Below are 24663 nucleotides of genomic sequence, written 5' to 3'. Positions count from 1 at the left end.
TGTAATTTTAAACATAACATTGACCATGAGTTTTATTGTTTCTCTTTAAAACAGACAAAAGTAATGAGTTTCTGCTTCTTTGTGTCCAAAAACCTTTGAACTAAGATCCTTAAATGAGCTGCGTTATTAACATTTATTATATTATATTAAATATTAAAATAATGATACAAAGTCTAGGAGTACATTTTCATGTTCACTAAGTGGAATTATGATCAAACTATCCTGGAACTGATGCATTCAGGTGCACTGACATAATGGGGAATCTGAATAGCTCTATGTAATTTATTTGGCCCTTTGCTATGTTTAATAATAATAATAATAATAATAATAATAATGCCCAAGTTTTCATAGAGTGCTATATTGCTTTTAAATTAGTAATCAAAAAGTATTTTTTTAGTCACATTTCCAATTAAATTTATGTTAAATGACCAGAGATTAGGGAAAAGTATAATTGAGGAGAGGAAACCAAAGTTGAAAAAGGTGAAACTTTTCCAAATTGGGTAAAAAAGAAAAAACTTCCGCGCTAGATGCACAAAAGTTGTTCTGTTGCCCCTGAGTGTGGTGTCAGTCGGTCCCAGTCCCTGCGGCCCTCACCGTGCTCTGTGCAGGCCTGACTGCAGCTCAGGACATGGCCTCGTTTGTTCACGGTCCCCCCTCTATGAAAAGAGTTATGCTCTCTGTTTTGAATGAACAGCGATTTCCTTTGTGTGCTCGATCAAAACAGAGGACAAAGTTAGTCAGCAAGTTGCATAGCTTCTGCATTCTGATTCTTCAAGCCTCTTTTGTATGAAGTTTAGCACAATGTTTTACACTGCGTTTGACCTGAATGGAATGCTGGAGGTAGGAATATATATATTTTTTCCCCCTGCAACTACAAAATAGAAAAGGGTGAAATTTCATTTTGCTGTCAAATATGAATCTTTTATGATTCTGCTGTGGAACTAAACAAGTAAAAAATATAATAAATGGTAAAAACCTGGCTGTAATTTACACAAAATGACAAAGTGCGGTGTTGCTAAAATATTTATGTGCTTTTATCTGATCTATTTCCTAACCACAAGGTATTTGCCTGTGAATCCCTGGCACTTTTGATGCTACCTGAAGGCAAACGGTATATAGATTTATACAAGTTATTTACAACAACAGCCAAGCCATTTCTCTGGAAACTAGGCTGCAGATCAAAGGATTGTTTTGATCTCTACTTAGCATATTTGTTTAACCTAGCCAGTGATTTTGAAAAGTGCACAAGCTTTTCGGTGATATGCAGAGCACCCTTTATCCGTCTTTTTCTTCTGTTAGCTGTGGATTTAAGTACTTTCTGTATTTAGGAGACAACTGGATTTGCCAGCTTTTGAAATTTAGTTGCCCACTGCTAGCAGTCTTGGCACTCAGAAATAGATAACTAGGTATGTTCGGCTGCTAATCCTGATCGGCCTTGTAATAGTATTTGTGGACTGTACAGCACTCAATTAGGGCATAATGTGCTATTTTTATTTCCTTTAAGTTGGATTAAATGTGAAAGCATGTTTGTGTTTTCCAGTTTCCAGCGACTGTTTACTGTATACACTTAGTAAAGTATTGTTTTATACTGTTTCAAGCAGCAGGACTCTCTCCACATAGGATTTCAAAATGTCAGGAGGGAAAACAATGTCCAAGCGTGCTCAAAAAATGAAGCCAGGGCAATCAGGAAAATTTCTAGAATGCTTAAGAGAATGCATATGCACACAATGCCCTAATTCTCCCTTACTTTGGGTTTGGGAAAGATGAGCCCAGGTTTATTGAGAGCCAAAAAAAGGGGGCAGATGGCACACAAGAGGGATAAACCTGGGAAGTCATGCTGTAAATGTGTTTTACAGAAAACAATGAAAGAAGCGGACAAAGCGATTGTGGCAAAGTCCTTTGGAAAATGGAAAAGCAGCTCTCTAAGGTCCAGGACCATGGAGAAGCCGGATGAGCCGTCCGAGGAGAGTAAGGAGGAGAGCCTTTCCAACTGCACCTGTGAATCCCCTCAACTCGGCAAGAAACCAGCCTGTAAAAGGAAATGCGGTACGTATTTCCTTATTTCAGGTCCATTCATTCGATGCTGTCTCTGAGCTTATTTTTTTCTTGTAGCAGTTTTAATTATTGCTGTGGTGACTTGTGTTTTTTTTTTCTCCATTTGACTCTGTGGCCTGCCATATCCGGTGAACAAACAAACCACATTGTTGGGCAAGAGAATTCCTTTTGAGGGAAAGTGTGTCTCCGATGATACGGCGTTGCCAGAAAAAGACAAAGCAAAAAATAGCAAACACAAAAACAGTCACAGGTGCATGGGAAAAAGGGAGAAGCGAGTGAATGGTCACTGTGGTCCCCAGGAGGTCTTTCAGTGTTAGCCAGTGCGGTGGGTGGACTTCTGACAAGGACGTTGGTTTGCGGCCAGGTGGAGTGTGTAACTGAGAATGCCTCGTTTTATTCTTTTCACATGCTAATGTGGCTCCTCTGTGACTTTCAATGCGGCAAAACTTTTTCTTGGAGTTAACATTTCTGTTGTTTCAATAACTGCTCTTGTATCACAGCAGTGGGCTGACTCAAAGTCTCCGGCACGCTTTCATAAATGTTTGGGTCTGTGCCAGGGATACAGATACTGTATATTAGCTATACTGTCCGTGATAAATCATGTTGTTTTAAAATACTTAGAAAGACATTGTAATTGTATGTGATTATGATAGTTTTTACATTTAAAGAACATAAATATGCTTTTCGATTTGATGATTGCTGGTCAGATGGGCCTGTGACAAAACAAAACATTCGATCAGATGGGCCACTTGACTATTTGATAAAATCGTTTTATTTCACATAGCATTCACCTCTAACAACCTCAGCCTGTCCCCGCTCCATTTCGGGTTAGATCTGAGCTGTCTTTTTGATTTGTATCCTTCCAAAACTTTCTGTTGAAAATCACACGAGGGCCCAAGTTGTGAACAAATGCACCCCTATGTGGACAAAGTAAGAACAGTGGGGGTATTTAGATGAGACGCACGAGCCTTGTGGTCCTTACCGGACATCTTCCTCTCTGTCCTATCGTGCTGCTTAGCTTGTTAGAATAATAGGCCATTAATGATATTACAGGAAACATGAAAAATATCTTGGGCTTTCATTTGGGGTTCACAGGCCAGGCTACAGTGTCAGATCTATGATCGGTATGGTCTCACACAATGGGTTTCTCCATACCTTGCAGTGCACACAATCTGTGTATGGCTTAAAAGGGCATTGAATCTGCCATCTGCACTTCCAGGAACTCTTTTGCATACCCACTAAAGCAAGCGTCTCTCGGAGGACATCGTTCATATTTCCTTTTCAACCCTGAATTACTGTGTGCTCATTATAATTATAAGGGAGGAGGGCTGCCAGGATAGGCTGCAGAATGCCAGGTGCCACACTTCCATAATGTACCATTCGAAGCATTATCTGTATCGACGTCTCCTTCAGTCATTAGTTCACTCTGGATTTAAGCTCGAACTTGCATCAGTCATCTTAGTGTTTTGCAAGCCGCAACACACACATACTAGAAGAAAGTGCAGTACTTTGTAGTGCTCCATTTTCCTAAGCCTGCTTAGGTTATGTGACTGAGCCATGCCGCTCTGTGAAATTTTATCCCGATACTGGCACAGTATCCTTGTGAGGGAGTCTTGTAAAATAGGTTTACTTAGCGCCTTTGCTGGCATTTTCCGAAGATAGCAAATGCACACACACTGTCCGTGATCGGATTAACTGTAGAACAAAATGATGTAACTCTTTGTCTCGCTTGTGTGGCATAGGTTTCTATGCTTAAGTTCAGTGGTCATCCAGAGGAGAATAGAAACATGCGAAATCCAGTCACGTCATTATAATCCACGTATTGTAAATAGAATATATGACAGCTTCAGTTAGTCACCCTTTGTCACACACTGGTCAAAAATGCAAGATTTTCCTCTGGTGCTGTCTCAAACTGGACAACAATTGTATGCAATTAACACAAGTTAACACTTGGATTTAAATTGGCTCTGATGAGGGTGAAAGATATTTTAAAGCTTTCATATATGGTTTAAAGTACGCTATACCAAGTACACGGAGACCCTGAATTTGCACCTGAGGACATACAGTTGTGTCACAAGGTGTGTCAAGGCAAAATGTTAATTACGCAATTTATGTCAGAAATCAGTTGAAATATCTCTATGCATCTTGCTTATTTACATTTTAATTACTACTATTACTTATTCTTATTTTTTGGATGTGACCATAGCAAGCCCAATTCCTACCCTACAGTAGAAAGAAGCAAATGACTGTTTTCCACTGGAGGTTTAGATGCTTGTTTATCACTTTTAAATACCATCATCTTTGCTGAAATCCCCTCTCAAAAGAACCTTTCACTTGCTGGAATAAATTCAAATTAAAATTTAAATCCCTCTTTGCATTTCTTCAGCCTTTTTTAAAATAGCTGCCTCCTTTTAGAAAGCTGTTTATGTAGTGATCTGTTCATAATCCAGTTTGTTTCTCAACAGCGAAAAACACAGAAATCGTATTATCACTATCTTGGAGAGATGATGCGAGAAATCAGGAAGTATAAATGTCTGAATGTGTGAAACTTTTCAAAGTTGTAAAGCAGTAGATGTGTCAAAAGCCTTCCAATAAAATAGCACTCTGACTTGCAAATATACAGATATAAAAACTGCATTGTGCAACAACCTTTAGCAAAGTTAATCTATAAAGCCATATATCCTCAGTCATTAAATGCACTATATTTAGGTGTATTTCATTCAACATGTCGACGGTGTTTCTCACATGCAGTAGATTTATGGTTCTTCAGAATTTCTTTTTTTTTTAAGAGACATGCAGGTATTGAAGCGAGAATTGGAAGATTGACCCTTGACATTTTGGCTGACAACTCACACAGGTTTCTGTCAACAATTAATCTTAGTGCTCTCTTTCCAACAATGTCAAATCAAAAATCTAACAAATGCAAAATGAAAAACAGACATTTAAATGGTTTGTTATCAAAAGGCATTCTTTTGAAAATGACTCATTTCACATGTGGAAAGGTGCAGAAGAGGCCATAGGGAAATTTAATTTGCTGGAGCTAGATTGGAGTTATTGTTTGTAAACAATTTAAAATTGTGTCTGCAAAAAGTTAAACCACATCTAAACAAAGGGAAAATCAATGACCCACACCCATTAATCACTCAAAGCTACTTGTGTACGAGAAACTTACTTCATAATCAATTTCTTTGTTTTGCTCAAAGGGCATTAGCATTTTTGTTCATGTCGGCGAGCGTCCTGTATCTGCTGCAATCAAAAACACGGCTATTTATTCAAGTGGCTATCTGAAGATGATTTCATCTTATTTTGCAGTACATAGATATCCAGTTGTGTTATGCTTACGTCCCACGGATATTTTAAAACGTGATGCTTCTCAAGCTCTCCTACAGTTGTACATTTTCATGAATGCCTTTCTTTTAACCAGCCAACCAACCAATAGCTAGTCTCTTGCAACAGGACTTCTGAGACTAGTAATGTGAGTTGTGTCTAGACACCAAGGTCATTATCAAAGCATGCATCACACACACACACACCTGTTACCATTGTTTGGATGCTCATTTTTGTTGGCTGAACATCCACAGTTCTATCTGGCCACTTGTAGGCGTGTCGACTTCATTGTCTGCCTGCCTGGGCAGAAAAGATAGGCAGGAATCCCCCAGAGACGTCCAGATCTCAACCTAACCTCTCAATGACACACAATACGTCCACAGTCAACGGACTACAAAAGCCAGACACCAACTGACCAGTTGGTTAAAGATGTGAGCAATTTCATGCTCATGTTTTGAGGGTTGGAACCAGGGAGACAACTAATGACTGGCGCTTTTAGCTTGTACTAATGAGGTGGATGATTTAAACACAGCATAAACAATATCATTTAACACTTGGATGTGGGAATCAGCAGAAAACATTTAGTTCAATGCATGCACATACGCTTCACTTCTTTCAGGAGAGATGAGCAAGCAGACTTTTAGTTCTAAGTATACAACATTCATCCGTCATACATTGTCTATAGTTGCATCATGTGCATCATGTTGAAGCTGACAATTGTTTAAAGGCTGATACATAGAGAAACCAACAACCATTCAGGCCTGCATTCACACCTATTGGATACTAGACTCATTAATTCACCATTTAAAACCACACAGCAAGGACCCGGGTCTGGATTGGAACAAGTGCTATCTTGCTGCAAGGTTACAATCTGCCACTGTAAATTATGCTGCCTGTATTTATGATTTTTATTCCCCCATGTTTGGTCATTTATTCTATCATTGGTCAATTGTTGGGTTTTTTTTTAATCTATTTTGAGGACTGTCAGAATATGTTATAATAGCATGCGAGGACGATTTGGTGACTGTAGGATCAAACTCAAATAGAACAGATCCTTCATTCTAAAGGCATCAGTTTGAGGCAGATATAGAAAACATTCTATATTGGACCATAAAACATTTGAAATGTTATTGAAGTGTCTTCAAAGGACACTGAATATACATATTGTAAGGTTGCCCACGGTCACACACAGATCGCCCCAAGGGGGATTGCTAAGAAGTAATCTAATCATTTCTTTTAACTGAGACATAGTGACATGCAGTGTAGATAATGATCCCCATGAAAAATGCACTGTATTTTCAAAAGAATATTTCCTGTCTGCTGACATTAACATAAAGATAGTTCTACATCCTCGAGCCATATCAACAACATGTACACGTGTTTGGTTCCTTGTATTTGCATATGCAAATATAATTTAAAAAAAAATCTTAATTCATGCTTTTTTTTACGGGACTTTCTGTGATGATCAAGCGGCATCAAGTGGCTGCACAATGAGGGTTCAGTGCCACCAGGAAGAAGCTTTTGTGTCATTTTAGACCAAGCTTACAGCATTATAGATGAAATTAAGCACAATTCAATGCAGATTCGTACACATCTGTTACATTCAATGGCACAGTGTGACTGCGCATTGTCCTTTGGGTGTACGGGCTGCCGTGTGGAATTAGTGGAAAACACAGGGTGAGGTGTTGAGTGAGGGAGTTTGTCGAAGTTATGCTGCTGACATTTTGATCCCTCGGTGCATTAGAAGAATTCAGTCAAACATATTTGTGTAGGTTTCGCAGGAGGAAGGTATAGTGTCGTGTTCAGAATCAGGGTGCTGTGACCCTTTGCTTTGATTATATAATTTGCAGCAGAATGCAAAAAGCTTTTAGACACACATGTGGCCCATTGTAATACCCGTCTAAATGCAATCAAACACTTTCTACAAACATAAGCAGGACTTTTTAAACGTGAACCCTTGTTTGACATGTAATTTTGTCCAGCCCACTCCGCTTTCATTTCTCCATCAGCTCTCTCCGGTTAGGCCCACATGTTCAGTTGATGAAATAGCTCAACAAAACATTAGTTTGTGTTGTAGGCTCGCTCTTAATGAAGTCTTTTTTTTTCTCTCCAAATAGATATTAAGGCCAAAAGAAAATGTTACGTTTTTGTGAGGCGGTGCAGTGTATTCCTCAATGTGTCGCTCTCTGGCAATTTGCCAAAATTGATTTACATGCATTTATTCTTTCAGTGTTTTTCTTTTTTTTTCTGATGTCTAGCTCAGGACATGAAATAATAATCCCTAGAACAAGCTTGTTGTGTCCCCACAGTGAGATTGTCTGCATCAGCAAACAGAGAACATGTTATTTGATAAGACGCTTAGATAAAGATGGTTCTTGACTCTCATATGCTTGTATAATCACACAAGGCACAAATGGAGAAGAAAGGGGGGGGGGGGGGTGGGGGGACAGAGCAAGTCTGCTCTCTTTACATCTCCTTCACCGTGTACTTTGAATTGGCTCTTGAAGACAGTTATAAATTAGACTTTCAAATGAGGCATTAAACAAGGTGATGATCAACTGCCAAAGCTCAAATAATGATATTCCCCATCCGCGAGTCCCCAGCCTTGCATAACCAAATGCACAAATCAGAGAAAAAAAGAGCTGAAAATACATTATTACTACATATTGTGTTCACGCGCCAGCCCCCCGGGACTGGGGTGTGTTTGGGGGGTATCACCGACAGATAACCATGTTTGGGTGGCCTCTACCATCAGCTGGGGAAAGGCTACGCTTGGATCTTGTGGGAGGCGAGGGGGGGGGGGGGGGGGCTCCTCTTGGGTATCACTTATTTTAAATCCTGAGCTACACCATTCCACCCCCTTCTCTTGCCCCCGACGCCCCAGGCTCCACCCAGAAGTGTGGTCGCCTTTGTCATTGTAATCTGGCCCCTGTTTGCTAAACGCTTCCACTGTTTACTCTCCGCTATAGGGGCTTGTATGAACAGGAGTCAGCTGGACGCATGGTGACATCACTTTGGCTGGGGTGGGGGGGGTGAGGGTTTGAAAAGCTTTTTTTTGGTGTGATTTCTCAAGGCCCCTTTCTCCTTTAATTTTTTCCTGTCTCTATCCAGGCCTGTCAAATGCATGAACTAACTCAAGAGGCTAACATGGCCTACAGGGAGGAATTACACCTAATTACTTGAATAACTGCTCGGCAGCAGCCTTCCATAGTCACCAAAAATCATTTCCAGCTCTCTGCCTTTTACTGATAGCCAGCCTTCTTGTGTCAGAGAACCACAGACAAAGCTTTCGCATTCAAATGGTCCCGGAGAAATGAAACAGGCTGACAGGTAGAAACATTGAAAAGGGGGGGGAAATCAAATTAACAGACAAGGATTTCATATCATCTATTTTTGTTGTTGCCGTAGCGATAAAGTCGCAGACATTGAAACTGGTCTGTTGAGCCATTGTTATCATCCCTGGCCATCTGCTGCTGAGGAGTGACATTCCCTCTCATTTGCATGATGAGTGATGTATGAGGAGCTTGGGAGGGCATATGCCCCGCTTTTATGACAAAGCAAGTGAAAGTTTTTTTTCTTAAACAAATAGAAAAAAGATTGATGTATAAATAAGGATGGATGGAGGCGAAAAAAAATGAAGGAATAGATGACCCCTGACTGTGTCTCCATGTCTGTTTTGTCGGCGTCTATGTTGCATTTTCTCAAAACGCACACAAATCTGTGGTTCCTGCGTGTGTGAGTGGTTCCTGTGTGTGTGTGTGAGTGAACAAGGCGCATGAGTAGAGGCTAGTGCGCACATCTGCCTTCTTGTGTGCCTGTTTGTGTGTTTTGCGGATGTGGGAGTAGAGAGAGGAGGGGGGCGGGGGGGTTGGTGGCTGTTGATGTGCAAATGTGCATCATGTTGAAGGGCTGTGAATGGGGAGGTGTGACGTAAAAAGGGACCCGAACGCAGGTGCTTATCTCGAGGCTGTCAAAGGCACAGTATGTCATATTCCTGGGGACTACCTTTGAAAGCCGCAGCACCAGCTCAGCCATCGAGAGACTAGGAGAAAATCTAACTTTTTGGATCACAACACTAGGTCGGTGTCAAAGTTCTTTTTATTTAATACACTGTCAGCTTGATCGGCATTTACCATCACTGATATTACGTTCCGTTGATGTTAGCAGCAAGCCTTTAGCTCAGTCTGTTAGATGCTAGTCTAAAATAGGAGTGTGACAAACTTACACAGATTTACAGAGCTTTATTCTGCAGATAAGCTTGCACTTCTGTGTATTACGTGAAATAGCATTATGCTGGCAGTACATTTTGAAATGTGTCAGCAAATATTTTGGGAAAATGCTGCTCTGTTGGTGAACAATGTTTGCTTGATAACAAATCAGGGTTCTTGAAATCTTTGCCGCGAAGCGGACACAGCTTTCTGTCCAGGTTTCAGACAGTTTGAGAGGAGATTAAATGGCTCAAACGTTTTTTTGAGAGGCATGACCTATTTTTGATCATCCCGATAACAGGAGATACTGTCTATCTAGATTAATTTCACAGCATTTGTGTGGCATATAAGCTTGTCTTAGAAGAGCACATGTTTGTATTGTGTGCAGAGACAAAGCATTGTCAGGTTGCCTCTGGCTTTGACTGTGACAGCTGTACATACAAGACCACTGAGCCTAATGCACTTAAACATTGACTCTGTGTTCCAATAACATATTTGAACAGTCAGTCAAGTATTTTATTGCATCCTGCTTTCGGCTGTCGGTAAATCTGGTTAAGTTTTAAACTATACCCCCAATTTAAATGTAGTGTTGTGTTAAAATTGTGTATAAAAAATAATATTTTTTGGTTGTACTTTGTGGTAATTTGTAATAAAAAAAAACCCCCAACAGATTCATCAGGGCCTAAGAATTACATTCTCTTTTTATATTGTTTTGTAATTATTTGCATTCTAAAAGCTAAAAAAACTGTATGCTAATGCTGGATGTGGAGCAAGAGACTTCAAGTGAAGTTTTTGTTATACGTGGGCAACCCTTAACTTTAAACAAATTCAGTGGAACCAAAGCACTCGACAGTCTCCAGAGGAACTATTGATTTAGGAGGACGGATGCTGTTTGGAAAAGTTCATCATTTACTAACTTGTGGCCCGCTAATGACTCAGAGTCCACTTGATGACCCACCTTTGAGTTGATCACTGCTCAAGAGAAATAGGATTTTTATTTTAAAGGAGAGCCGAGTTTAGGTGTTAGTTGGTGAGCTTGAAGTCTGCGTCATGTTTTTAAATTTTCAGAATTTGTATTTGAGCCAAAAGCAATAAAGATTTAGCCGGTAGTCAATAATATTTGCGTAAACTAGTAACATCTGTGATATTTGCCAGCTAAGTTTTTATTTCTCTCTGATAGAAGAATTAAATCATTTTTAGGTTCAGTAGAATTTTTTCAGAAATATGCAATAATGAGAAAAATTAAATATGCCAGTTGTCATTCTGCTTGTTGGTCTCCATTTAATCACGACTCTCAACAAACAAGGTAATAAAAAGGGGCACAGATAACACAGCGTTGTCTGAAAGTTTATCGCCAACCTTCCGTGAAGTTTGGTGTGTAATTTGAAGAACATAAAATGAAGACATAGGACACATAAGCCAGGCTGGGAGTTACACCTCCGCTCTGTTTTAATTATAAACACAGCTCAGGCCATTGTATGTATGTGTGGCACAGCAGTGATAAGCCATTATTCCTGTCTGCTCCACACCCTCTGCTCCAAAGCGCAGCGTTAGTTCCTACACAACACACAAATGTAACCTCTGTTCGCCCACAGGCGCTGTCCATGGTACCTGCTGCCCAACGTGCACAAACTGCACTCGCGTCGTAGAAAAGCACGCCTGTCCAGGAAAAAGTATTCAATCTATTTCTATTTCAATCTCACAAAGAATTAAAACTTTTCAGGTATTGGGGGGGGGGGGGGGGGGGGGTCTATTGATTTCTAATGGTTTATTTTACTCAGTATCAGCAAGTAAAGGTCCACACAGAAACCTCGCTATAAACGTAGTCTGATTCACGTTGTGTTACCTGTTCGGTCATGTTTTTGTTTTTTTTCCCACCCTGTTCAAACTTCAGTTAGTTAATCCAGGAAAATAAATTATGTGGATTGAATTCTACTGAGGTCTCCGAAACGATCCATCTGCTGTTGAACAGCTGGCGAAAGGATAAATTTAATTAATTACTTAACTTTTGAACAGTATTATGGAGAAAAAAAAAGTGCTTTTTGTGAATCCTGTTGGAAAACGATGTGAAGCCAACAGCGTGCGGCATGCTTTTTTAGTTTTTAGCTTCCTTATCGTTTCATACTGTATTTATTTCTCTACATAGACCTTTGAACGGTTTAAAACTAGCCATGATTTATTTCCCAATGACGGGAGATCAGTTACAATATAAAATAAGTAATTTCACATTAATTCAAGTTCATTTAAATAATATACAAATATATAATTAAGTTTGTAGGATTTTAACAAAACTCATTATATATGTTATATATGTTATTTGGTGTAATTATTATTTTATTCCCGCTGGTTCCTCCAGGAGACTGATCATCACCATAAAAACTGTAAAACTAGCAAATCATAATTTTCACATTTACAATAAAATACTTCAGCAGACACAGCGCATGGCTTGATTCTACTTTAATTAAAAAATATATAATAATAATTTTAAAATTATTATTATAAGGGTTGAATCAAGTATTTCTTTTCAGGATAATTATCCAGAGCAGAACAACCCTTTTACTGACCAGTTATATTTACTTGACAGGCCAAGACTATGAGATGTTCCCAATTATTATTACATGGGATTTCTTTTGCCTGCCTCCTTTTTAGAAAATATATTTCAGAATGTACCTTGATTGTAATGTACCTCATTGGCTGCAGTTTTGCTTGTTGGCCTAACCATAAAGGATCTGCTTATACCCTTGTGGGTTGGGAAGAATTAGGATTTATGAATTTATTTCCTCTGTTGCATTGTTTAAACAGCTTTGGTTTAGTTTTGATCCCTTCCTCTTGCCTTTGAGGCTGTTCCACGGTGTCAGCTGTTGACTGATAGTAAGAGAACTGCCTCACAGTGTGAATGAAAGAAAACTAGCGGTTGGTAAACACTGATAAGGGATAAATAGAAAGCGGTCAGGCAGAGATAGTTCTGTGGGAGCCCAGATTGTGTGCGGTCTGTTAAAATGAGATTCTGAGCCTGTCCTTTTTATTCTTCCTCCCCTCCCCTCCCCTTCCCTCCCTTGTGCGGCGTTTGTCTGGAAAATCTCCAGTGACCCGGCTCGGCAGTCCCAGGCTGCGGTATTCTCTTTTTGTATTTGTTTTGTTTTCTAACAAGGGTCAAGTTGGCCAATAGACATGTCCCCAATGCTTATAGACAGCTGTCATGACTTCAAGTACTTACAATACTTCAATTTTACATGGATCCGTGGTTGTGTTACCAACCATTACTACAGAAAGAGAACTAAACATATATACAATTGTGGAATAACCACTTTCTTAATTATTGTTTTTATTGTAATTTTAATTCTACGATACCTTGTTTAAATAAAATAAAAAAATTAAAAAAACAGACTGCACTTCATATTCATTGCATATGCACCCAAAGTCCAAGTATCAAGTTAAGGCTATGTGTACATGGCTCTGTTACCATCTAATGGTAATTACAATCAAATAATTATGTATTTACACCTCTTCACCGTCGACTATGAGGAATATAAATCTCATTTATAATTGCAACTCACTCTAAATGTCTTATCCAGTTTCTTTAAGTAGCAGCCTGTTTTTTCCCCCCCAGTAATCATTTTTTCCTGGTGTGAATCTTTCTTTTATGTCACCATGTGGTGTATTTACTCAGAAAAAAATAATTCAGCCCATTGTAGCCCGGCAGCTAATGAGATTGGTTGTTAAGTGAATGACACAAAGGCTAAAAAAAAAGAAAAAAGAAAAAAGCTTAGCGTTTCGGGTGAATATCACAGTGTCCCTGCACACACACACACACACACACACACACATCAAACCAAACACTGAGCAACGAGACTCTGGAATACCCTGTACCCCACCTCGACATCCTTCTGCTCCGTCTCTTCAGCAGACGTCATTATGAGATGCAAAACAAAGGCTAAAGGGGGCATGGTAAGTCGAGCTTGTGATTCTGCCCTGTCGGACATGTTAACATGAGTGCATTTAGATGTGGATGACAAGTGATTCTGTTTGTCAGTGTGAGGACGTGCTGCGAGAGCCTCAGGCTGAGATAAGACGCTTCATGGAAGGGTCAGTAGCAGCGATGCTGTTCTATGTGACTCAGAATAATAGAAATCTGAAATATCAGAATAGCTGCTGAAACTTTTCTTCTCTATTTCTCTTTGCACTCCTGCTCTCTCCCTCTCTCTCCTTGCTCACTCTTCTTTCCTTTGCTCTTCCTCGTGCACTTCACTGACTTGACTTGATTTTTTTTATTTACTCAGTGTGGTCCAAGGATTTATCTAAAAATCGCTGCAATATCTAACACAGCATGGCAGCGCTGGAGGATGTCTTCAAGCATCCGGACTCTATTGCTATTGATTGCTGAATGGTTTAAAATATAAAAAATAAAATAAAAAATCATTAAAAGTTATTAGTTGTGGATTTGACACATTTGAAACGCTGTGCGGAAATCTCCCGTGTTATCTGGGACGCCTCTTTTTGATCTCTGATTATAGCATCATTAGTGATTTCTGTGATACATATTTTTTAAGTGCATTAGCTTAAATCTTGCTCCACTGTCCGGCTGGAAAGTCTGTTAAAAGTCCATAATGATATATTAAACCCAGGACTTAAGTTAAATTTACATTTTGGTGAAGATTACTTCTATTATTGATGCATAAATAATCATATTCATGGACCATCTGCTGATTTGGCAAGCTTGGATCAAACTCACAAAACAGTCCCGCTAACCTTTTAAGTACAAAATAGTCTGGCTTAACTGTGCTTGCCTGGACGTGCACGTATGCGTGAATGTGTGAGTGGGAGAGATTGTATGGATATTGGATAATACTTAATTTAGATCCTCCAGGCTGCTCATGCCATATTTTATTTTATCATGATCGCTTTGGGAGCAGGCGGGGGCTCGTTGTTTGAACAACTGAGCAAATAATGTTTGTCTGACAATAAGTAAAGCAGAATCCCGGTTTAAGGAATCCGATTAAACTCTTGACCACGGCATACGGCTGTGAGTTCAGTCACTGCGCCGACGCAGATTTCACGGCGCGGCGTCTCACGCTTCCGCCCGGCTGTGATTGGCTGCAGAGGCCCTCACCTCGAGGGTGTAATAAAGCGTCTCTCGAGGCTTTTCTGGTTATTCTGACATGCAACTCGGTGACGAACTCTCTCTCCCGGCGTGTGTTTCACAGAAACAAGAATTCACCAGTGGGCATCCTCGCTGCACAAAATACTTATGTCCGACTCATTCCAAACAAAGCTTACGCAGATTGAGAATTCATATGCCAGAGGTAAATCCGAGTTAACACGGATTTATACTGGCATGAGTTAAAGGACTAGAGTTTGTAATCCAGGTGGCCGAGGGATTTTACCATACAGTGGCAAAAATCACTTAAAACTCCCCCCAACATCCTAAGCCACTGAGCTCAGTAAGCAGACAGATTGTTCAGAATTGATGACAGCATAACTCTATCAGAGCTGGACTCTGCGATTGTGTGCATGCATGTGAATCTGTGCATTCTCCCTCACGCTTTGTGTTTGCTTGCGTGCACACGTGACCACGTTTGCTTCCTATATAGACTCAATTAGTACGAAAGGGGCTGGACCTTGCCAGATTGGTATTATTTTTGGGTTGGGGGTGGGGGTCGTACTGGGAATAGGGGCTTCTATCTGCATAAAGATCAGTAGCCTAAATAAAACCGCAACCTTCATTTCAACGATACGCACGTTCAAATAATTAACGTCTTAATTGCCGTTTGCTTGATAACCATAACCAGTACTTTAAAATATAATGAAAAAACAACAACGGTTGGTGTGCGTGTGTGTGTGTGTATGTGTGTGTTTGTGTGAACACGCACACCCGTGTGCACATGTGTGTGGAGGACAGAGGAGCAGAGATAGAGTGGAGTTGTTTAATGACAGGAACAGCTGACTCATTTAGAGAGAGCAGTGAAAGGTAATTAACCCTGGGAAAACTACAGCTGCCATGCGAGCTGTTCACTTCAGTGCAATCTGATTAGGAATCACTGCTCGAGTCCATGACTCCTTTCAGACACTGTGTGTACGAGGTAAACTTTTCCCTTCACCCTGGAGAGCCCCCCCGGAGCACCGGAGACCTGCCTTTTGTGACAAGGGGTGGGGGGTTGGGGGGGATTAGCTGGAATGGTTACTACATTTCGCCAAATTGCAGACCACCTGGTAGCATTCAGGCAACCTCCTCCATGAAAGGGCCTTCCTGGACACAAACAATAAGCAGGATTACGCCACTCATTGTTGCAGCAGGGCTGGAAGCCCCCCCCCCCCCCCCCCCAAACACCTGTCCCCAAATTAGACAGGTTTGAAAAAAGATGGTCAAGACAGACTTGAAGGATTGAAACTGACATGAGAACAGTTTGGCAGACTGGAGACGGGCCAGTGGGCAAATCATCTGCCACTCCGTTTACTAAGCCATCGCTTCATGGAGTAGCGTCGAGAAGACTTTATTTGTCGCGATATTTTGGTGCTCTTAATTGGATTGAAACTCACGAATAAAATAGCATATCATCTTGGCCCTTTTCATACGTTAAGGGAACTAAAAGCACCGTAAATTTGGTCAAAAAAAAAGAAATTGGCTCTTTGATGTCAGAAGAAATAATCTGGACTTGGTGTCTCTGTGTGGTCCAGCTCCAGGTGAACTCAATTTAGAGCGGAAGGCTTTGGGATGACTTTGGAAGATGATTAGAAGATTCATAAATCACCTCGGCATAGGTGTCACCATCTGACTCTTTCATGGGACTCTTGCTAACTCCGTCCAATAACAAGTTTCCCCTGTAGTTATGCCATCATAACAAATCATTGAAGCGATAGCGGCGAGCCAGGCTACTAATTGTCTGTTAAGAATTCAGTGAGCGGTGTTCTTTTATTGAAGTATCTCTGTCTTGGAGAAGAGATAAGATGCCAATACGCTCCTCTATAAAAGTACTTTGGCAAAAGGCACAAACACTTAGCTTGGCCGTCAGGGTAGCTGTGAGGTTGTCATATCTGAAATCGCAGTTTTTTTTTTTGCTGTCTCTACTGTGTGCAATGCAATGCTCGCAAAAAAAATGGGGGAGAAAAAAAGACATTTTTAATTTCACTTTGATAAAAGTTAAATCTTTTTCTTTCGATGAATTATGGATTGCACTAAATTGATTATTTTCATACTTAAAGTGCAGGTATTAAAAGGCTGTTCACTCTCTAATGTACCTTAAATAGTAATTAATCATTTTAAACATAAATAATTTTGCGGAACAAACAAAGTAAAACCTCCAGTGTTGAAAATGGCAGTATGTATGTAGCTATCTACAAATTGTGTGAAAACTATTTTAATATAAGGTACACATCCCACATTTCCGCTTTTGCACTTCTTTAATATATCTCAGCAACAATTCTAATGTGCAGCTGGTATTCAGGCGTGCAACGTCCCTTGTCACCTTAAAATAAAAGCCCATGAAATAAAAGTTGCTAATCTAAATACTCCCTAAACAGAAGCTGATTTTAATCTCAGAGCAGAACTTAATTTACTGACCATAAGCTCATTTACATCTCAGTGAAAAGTGGCAGAAGCGATCGACTGCTTTATGTATACATTTTTACACAAGCTCTTTCCGTGCAGGTATATTCCTTCCGCTCACCTTTAGCCTTCAACCTTTTTGGCTGGCTGGTTCTCAGCACAACCCAAGTGCACTATAGGGTAAATTACCATCAGCTCCCTATAGCCTCAATAATTCATTACAAGGAAATATGAAAGCAAAAGGTGCCATCTCCTGCCGTTATTTTGCTCTTTATTATACACAAACAGAAAACACTTAGCATGTAGAATTAATGTGAAAATTATTCCCGGGGTAAACTATAAACACAGAAGTTACCCTGCACATTTACCCTTTTTTCCCTTTCCCCTAGATCAGAGTGTAATTGCCAGTAATCAGGTCTGTTTGCTGCTGATAAAACCTCTCTGAATGCGAAGAACCCTCTTTGTGTGATGACTCAATTATGGCAGAAGTGGCTCATCAAACCTGGCCCATCAGCTGCTTTAATAAATAAGGAGGAAAACTTGCTGCAGGCGCATTATAATTCCATTCATTCCATAATTAAATCCATTCCAGTTTTAACCCTTCACTCAGTGTGCTTCTGGTAAAGGAAACAAAAACAAGGGGGGTGCACACACCAGACAGTGACCTTGCACAGAGCATCCATCCGTTCTCTATAATTCACAATGATACTGTTGAGGAAAGGTTAAGAGTAAGATGTCCCTGGAGAAAAGAATGGGAATCAGTTAAGACGTCCTGTTTTTATTTATTTATTTTTATTTTTATCTTATTTATTTATTTTCATGCGTGCCTTGTTTCCACGCACAACCTCAGACAGTAATTACATTAAGAGACTAATCTAATCATAACATTTGGTTGCTTTACCGTGCAGCATTTTGGAATCTTATTTTGTGTAATCTCATTTGCCTCTCTCGCCTATACCCCCCCAACTATCTGAAGGAAATGTAAATAATGTAATTAATTTTATGGTCTCCAGAATCTTACTTTGCTAGTCTGGCCTATTTTATTGGTTCCAAGATGAGGTATCAGTTCAGTGCCGGTGAGTTTTTCTTTTTTTTTTTTTTTTTTTTACTTCATCACAATAACGTCTGTGTTAATTACATGAGAGCATCCCAAGTGCACGGATAAGCTGCAAAGAAGGGGGCACAAAGACTCAAGGTCAGTGATGAATGTCCACAGCAGCTGCACAGTATTAATAAGGTATTATATAATAATAATAATAATAATAATATATATAATAAATAGTGTTGCTACAGTGATGTCAGCAGCGCTGGGGTGTTTTACAGATATTTCCCCTCCACCATCTCATCTTGCGTCCAGCCTCTCTGATAATGGTGCAAGGCAATGGTTATTCATGATTGCTGGACTGGGAAGGTCTCTCTCTTTTCCTACTCCCAGTCTCAGCCCATTATCTCCTCTGTGGTGGGAATGCAAGCAGATGGGGTTAGAGGGAAATGAGCTGGGCTCAAGGACAGCTAGCAGCCAGATTAACACAGAAAATCTCATAGAGCATAAGCATCAGATTGCCTCACAACCCCCCCCCCTATGAGAAATCTGCATTAGACACAGAAAGATAGCCCTCAGAGGAGCATTATTTGCATTGGGCTTGTGGTCTGTGTTTGAAGATGATGATGGTGTTGGTGGAGGAGGAGGAGGAGGAGGAGGGCTGCTTAAATATGATTCAGCAGATGACGAACCAGCTCAAATAGTAGTGAGTCTTTTTTTATATATATATATGCTAATGAAACGGAGTGAATAACCCTCCCTCAACCCCTCCCCTCTCCTCCCTCCCCCCACTTTTGTTTTTCTGGGGAAACGCTCTGTGAGCTCTAATTAAAAAGATGTTCCTTTTTTTCAAGTCAAAAATAAATAATTCCATAATAAGATCTGTGAAGTGAAGAGGCTTAATGTACTCATTGTGTTCACCCTTGTTTTCCCTCTTGGATGTTTTGTATTAATTAGACGCAAGCAAGTTGATCTCTGTCAAGTAATCAATTTACACCGTGTTCCTTATTCCATGTGAGGTATTAATATTATTCTCCTTCCTCCTCTTTCTCAGTAGATGGGCCATGTCTGTTTCGCTAGGTTATTAAAAGCCAATAATCTCCAGGCAGACAGTTGAGCTGATTCCTGAATTGATAAGAAATAAACAATTAACAGATTTTATTTCATCTGTGTCTGTCTGTTTCTTTTCCTCTGTTTTAGATAATGAATTACGCGACCACTTCCTGAGAGATAAGTGTGAAAGCATCAACCAAAGTGGACAGTGTGGCTCTGGCATCTTATCCAACAGAGCGCTCAGAAGACTACAGTCAACGGTAAATAATCTGATGGGATTTATACACAGTTTAGACTCTTAATGCAAGACGATTATGCCACTGGAACTATGCTTGTGTACCAGTGTGTTGGAGTATCACTGCTCCTTTGATTACAGTGGAGACAAAGCCATTTTTACATGTGAGTTGTGGGAGGCTGGATGATAACATACTATTGGAAAGGTAAAGCTCAGATGGTTTCTTTTTGCTGCCGACTCACCTCAGCCGGATTTGTGATAAAATGCCCGGTTTACAGACTTATGATGAGGTGTGAAAGACCCATAGAATTTTATTTTGGATAAAAATTAAAACATATTATTCTGTGTTCTTATTACTCTTCAAATGCCTGTGTGAAAACTGTATCTAAAAACTCATTACATGTACAATAAAGCATGACCCTCCACTTTGCTTGTCGATAATGAAAAGTAAAAATCTGTTTCTGAAAACGAAATTTTATTCTGAGCATGCTCATTTCGGGAGCTGACTTTTGTATACCTGAGCCCATCTCTTTTTTTTTTTACAATATTTTATGTGAGTATTTGGCAACTCTACAAATTGTTATGCCAAAGAACAGGCGGAGAGGACCGCAGCTGAAAACACACTTCATTTTATCTAAAACACAACATGATTCAATTTGAAGGGATGAAACTGAAAATAATCACATAGAGAAACACTTGAAGCACACAAGTCTGTTATCGTCCTGTATTTGCACTGTTCTTCTATATTATAAGATTATTATGCTGGATTGGGACCATTTATATATATATATCAGTAATCAAAGTATTGCTCTTAACTCACCGTCATGTAGGTGTGAGTGTATATTATGTATTTAAGAGCAATCCTTTTGACATATTTCCATTACCACTTTATTTTATTAACACATATCTGCCTATAGCTGCTTTATAATATGTTATAAAAATGTAGGAAATGTGTATACAGTATGCTGTACATACCTTGAATAGCAACCTGTATAAAAAGCAATAATATGGTATCTGATTATAATAATAATAATAATGGAAACGTGTTACATTCAGAAATTGTTTAAGTCAGAAATGCACACACTTTAAAGGGCAGCGCTGTCAGAAGAATCTTTCCATCCTTCCTGTCTGACTTAAAGATGGTGAGCTGCCGTCCAAAATACACCCCAGCAGCCATTTTACATGAAATGTTGGTGTAAACAGAGCCGCTATCAACGGTGCTAATTGTTTCTGTTCCATTCAGGTCAAACAGATTCAGAGTGCAGGCTCTGAGACAGATGCTAAATGGAACAGAAACTTAATTTCATTGATTAAATCTGTTATTTGATGTCGGTGGGGCTGCTGTGAAAGGAGACTATTGTTTTCCTTAGTCAGACATGTCGAAACGCAAATGCGCATTTAGATTTTGGACCCGGTAATCAGGCAGCAGTGTAGCATTTAGGTTTCCTTGTAAAATGAAGTGAGAGCATGTTGTCATCATTAGAAATGTTTTATTTCCTGTAAGGAAAAAAAAAAAAAAAAGAAAGTCTACATATATCTAATTGAATGATGAAATACTGTTTTTAACAAACTAACGTGAGATGGACAATCCTAAAATGTCAACTGACGCAAGCTAAAATAAAACCGCCCTGTTTATGTTGTTGTCTGTGATATTTTGGTACACAGACAATATCATTTTTTTAAACTTTTACTTTACATCAGTGCTATTAACCTTGGATTGTGAGGGCAACATTTTATCTTTTAAAAAACAAAAAACAAATGTATCCCCAAAAAAATATGCTAAAACACATCTGTGTGGAGAAGTGTTGCAAACTAATGAGGTACATTCATTTTTACAGAATGTAATCTATAGTGTTGGGGAGTTGTTTGTCACAATCGGCTGTAGTAATCAAAAGTAATGAACCTATTATGAGCAGGACCTCTGAGGGCCCGGCGTGGCATTAAGAGTGTGGCACATAAAAGGTTTATTAAAGGAAATTAAGGTCCATCACTGCCACACCTGCTCCCCTATTATAAATGTATGACAGGTCAGTGCCTTCAATCACAACAGCAAACCAGAGAGAGGAGTCATGTTTCCCATTACCAGGGGAAAGTAACAGCATATCCTATGACTCACAGATTTCTCTGGCCTGTGACCACTATACGCCACCATCAGCCTGGAATAATTATGTTTAATAGGTTTTATTTGGGGCCCACAAGCAACAGCCAGTGAGAGTGGATGGATTTTTAGCAACTATTTATATATAAACACACAGTGAGTTGGTCCTACTTTAATGTCATTATTTAGTGACATTATATATATATTTTTTTGGTTCACCTTTGAAACTTTTTTCCTCCCCTGCATCCGACTTCATGTGTTTGCATGATGTGTGGTGTGCCTTTTGGACGGAAATGGATCTTAAGGCTTACTCACATTAAATGGGCAAAAAGCTACAATAATCTCTAAGAATGTAAGAATTGAAGAAACAGAATCCGTGGCACTCAAACTGTCGACTTCATGTCCGCGTTTTATTCACAGATGGATTCTGACGGCGAGGAACAAACTCTGAAGGCGTGTAACAGCAGCACAGGTGAGAACAGCCGCCAGGTTTAGTTTAGTTTGCATATCAGCGCGCACACACACACACACACACACACATACACACACACACACGCCACTTACCGTCATGGTTTAGGGGTACCAGTTCAACAATCCAACTTTATAACTTTCAATTTCAAGCCTTTGCATTATTCAGAGGGGAATAGCTTCATTAAATCACTGGCTCAAATTAAGTAAGGAGTGTGTACCTATTGCGTGATTGAAAACCTCTAGACTGGATATGTCATTATTCGTTTGTTCCCGGCCTCCAAGGACGTCCTCTCCTCGCCAGAACTATTACTAGATACGGAAAAATTCATGGAAAGGCTTTTTTTTTTTTATTGCCAGTGCTCCATGGAAGTAGGGGCAGAACTTGTGAATGAGTTGCACGCAGGCCTCTGGGAAAAAAAAAAAAAAAAGATTTACCCTTTTGGATCACGCTGTCAAAGGATGAGCTGCCGTTGGCGTCGGAGTCGACTGAGTTAAAAGCTGTTCAGATCAATGAGGAGACCACTTCTCCATCCTTATGCACAGCACGACAGTGCAAAAGAGGACCAGCAAAAGCAGTGTCGAGTAGTATTAAACCAGGTGGTGTCATCCCTAAGACATTATCGGCAAAACAAATATGTACAGGAGATTGTAAAAAAAAAAAGAATTTATTAGCTGAAAAGAATTGCGTCGCCCTAAAGCTTTGAAGACTGATTTGTGGACAGATGCTGTGCTACTGCAGTGGAAATGTAAACATGAATTTTGATCTCTTCTTTTTGGCCTTTATTTCCCAGGACTGGCCGATGGCATCGCAGAGACTCACAGGTGAAGTTTTATAACCCCATCAACCCACAAATGTCTTCTTGTTTTTTTTTTCAGCATCCATGGCTTAGATGAAATAGGGTCCTTCCAGATTATAGCCTGTGACTCTGAGAACTTTAACCCTCTCAAATGTTAATGGCTGGTCCCTTCATGTGAGCCACACTGAATCCTTTGTTGACCCGGCTGTGCTTTTTTTTTCTTTCTTTTTTTTTTTGGTCTGTCCCACCCTCCCCTGCAGCCCATATGGGTCCATGGCGAGGAAGAGGAGTGCTCAGGAAGGGGTGCAGGGCGCCCCCGTCAACAAGAGAAAGTCCCTGCTGATGAAGCCCCGCCACTACAGCCCCAGCGAGGCATGTGAAGTGGAGAGTGAGGACCTGGCATCGCCACAGGACAAAGAAGAGCTGAGGAACATTGACACTCCAGCAGGTAAACAGATGTCCTGTTGTTTTGTCTGTTTTGATGAACAATTGACGCTGAATTTTAAAATCCCATCTGTTGCATTCATATTTCCCTCCCTCTGCCATCACCCAGCAGCCGCAGTCATTGTGCAGTGGAAGTGAAAGACGGCACTGCTGGGTCCACATTAGTTGCGTCTCACGTCCACAAATTGAAGTTTTGACAGCTGATCGGCCATGATATTTCTGGCGTGGCTTTACCCTCTCTTTGATGAGGCCAGATTTCAGACCCCTCATCTGTCCTCCTTCAATAGGCAGTTCAAACCCCATTGAATCCATAGAATGGAAAACTGAATGGGGGGGAGTGTACCAGTTCACTTTGATTTAAATTAAACTTCCTCCATTCTTTCAAGCTGAATTTTTATTGAAGTTGCCCATTGTGAAAGCGAAATGAGGCGTCAGCGTCGCTCGGCTGATGCGCTGGTGTTCAACAGTTTTATTTTCACAAAGACTTTGCTGAACCCCACGAACATTTAATCAGCAAATGTTTTATTTTCACTTATGCCATTGTCCTTTTCAGGAACAAAAATGTTTTTCCTAATGAATTGCATTTTGTGCATTTTGGCAACAAGGATCGTGGTGTGTATTTTCGCCCAATATAATCTGCACTGATTTGGTATATTTTTAACGATGTCACTAAGCAACAAACGTAATTGTCCCTTTCAAAAGCTTTTGTTAGGCCGTCTAACGGAGTCTAATACATAATTAGGCATAATGTCTACAGCTCATTATAGTACACATGTGTGTAGTTAAATGGACCAGGAGAGTAGCTCACTGAATTGTGTGGATTCATTGGAAATGGAATTTATTTGTTTCCTGGGTTCATATTACATTACAATTATCAAAGTAATTCAGTGTGCATCATCAGTTTTCGCCTTTGTTGTTGTGTATTGTAGACACTTGCCTTTTTTTTATTCATCACTCAATGACTGCTGCATATTTGCTTTATTAGAACCTGATATTCGGTGGATTGCTTTAAAACAAAACAAATTGCTGCAGTACATAAAAAAAAGAAAGAAGAGGTGGTTACACTGATGATCAATTTCAGAACATATTTTGTTGTTTGTTGTTGTTATTGTTATTGTCAGATTCGGGGTGGGGGTATTGTCTGTGGAAAAACAAAAAAATTATAAGTGGACTGGAGGCAGTGAGAATGTATTTTTGTTATTTTATTTTGCAGTAGGAAGCTGGTCATATCTGCATTTTAACAAAAAAAGGGGAAAACTAAGCCTCTCGTTCCAGCTCCAGCCAACTGCAGCCCTGCTGCAGAGAGCTGGTAATGGCTATTCTGGAGTACAAACTGTTCACCTGTTCCAACACACAAACCACCGCAGGGATCCAAGTTTTTTCCCTCCAT

General features: G+C 39.9%; 1 protein-coding gene across 1 annotated transcript in view; it reads left to right on the top strand.

Annotated features, from left to right (window-relative positions):
- Positions 1–786: 786 nt before the first annotated feature.
- The window catches only part of st18 (ST18 C2H2C-type zinc finger transcription factor), a 37455-nt gene continuing 13578 nt past the window's right edge, over positions 787–24663 (top strand). The window contains exons 1-6 of the mRNA XM_068748629.1: positions 787–840; positions 1857–2031; positions 19376–19488; positions 21982–22033; positions 22824–22854; positions 23090–23277. Coding sequence (XP_068604730.1) covers positions 787–840; positions 1857–2031; positions 19376–19488; positions 21982–22033; positions 22824–22854; positions 23090–23277 — 613 coding nt within the window. The remainder of the gene's footprint in view (positions 841–1856; positions 2032–19375; positions 19489–21981; positions 22034–22823; positions 22855–23089; positions 23278–24663) is intronic.

Source organism: Brachionichthys hirsutus, chromosome 15 (genome assembly GCF_040956055.1).
Source record: "Brachionichthys hirsutus isolate HB-005 chromosome 15, CSIRO-AGI_Bhir_v1, whole genome shotgun sequence".
NCBI lineage: Eukaryota > Metazoa > Chordata > Actinopteri > Lophiiformes > Brachionichthyidae > Brachionichthys > Brachionichthys hirsutus.
Note: the sequence above shows the minus strand (reverse complement) of the source record. Positions and strands in the feature narration are given on the sequence as shown.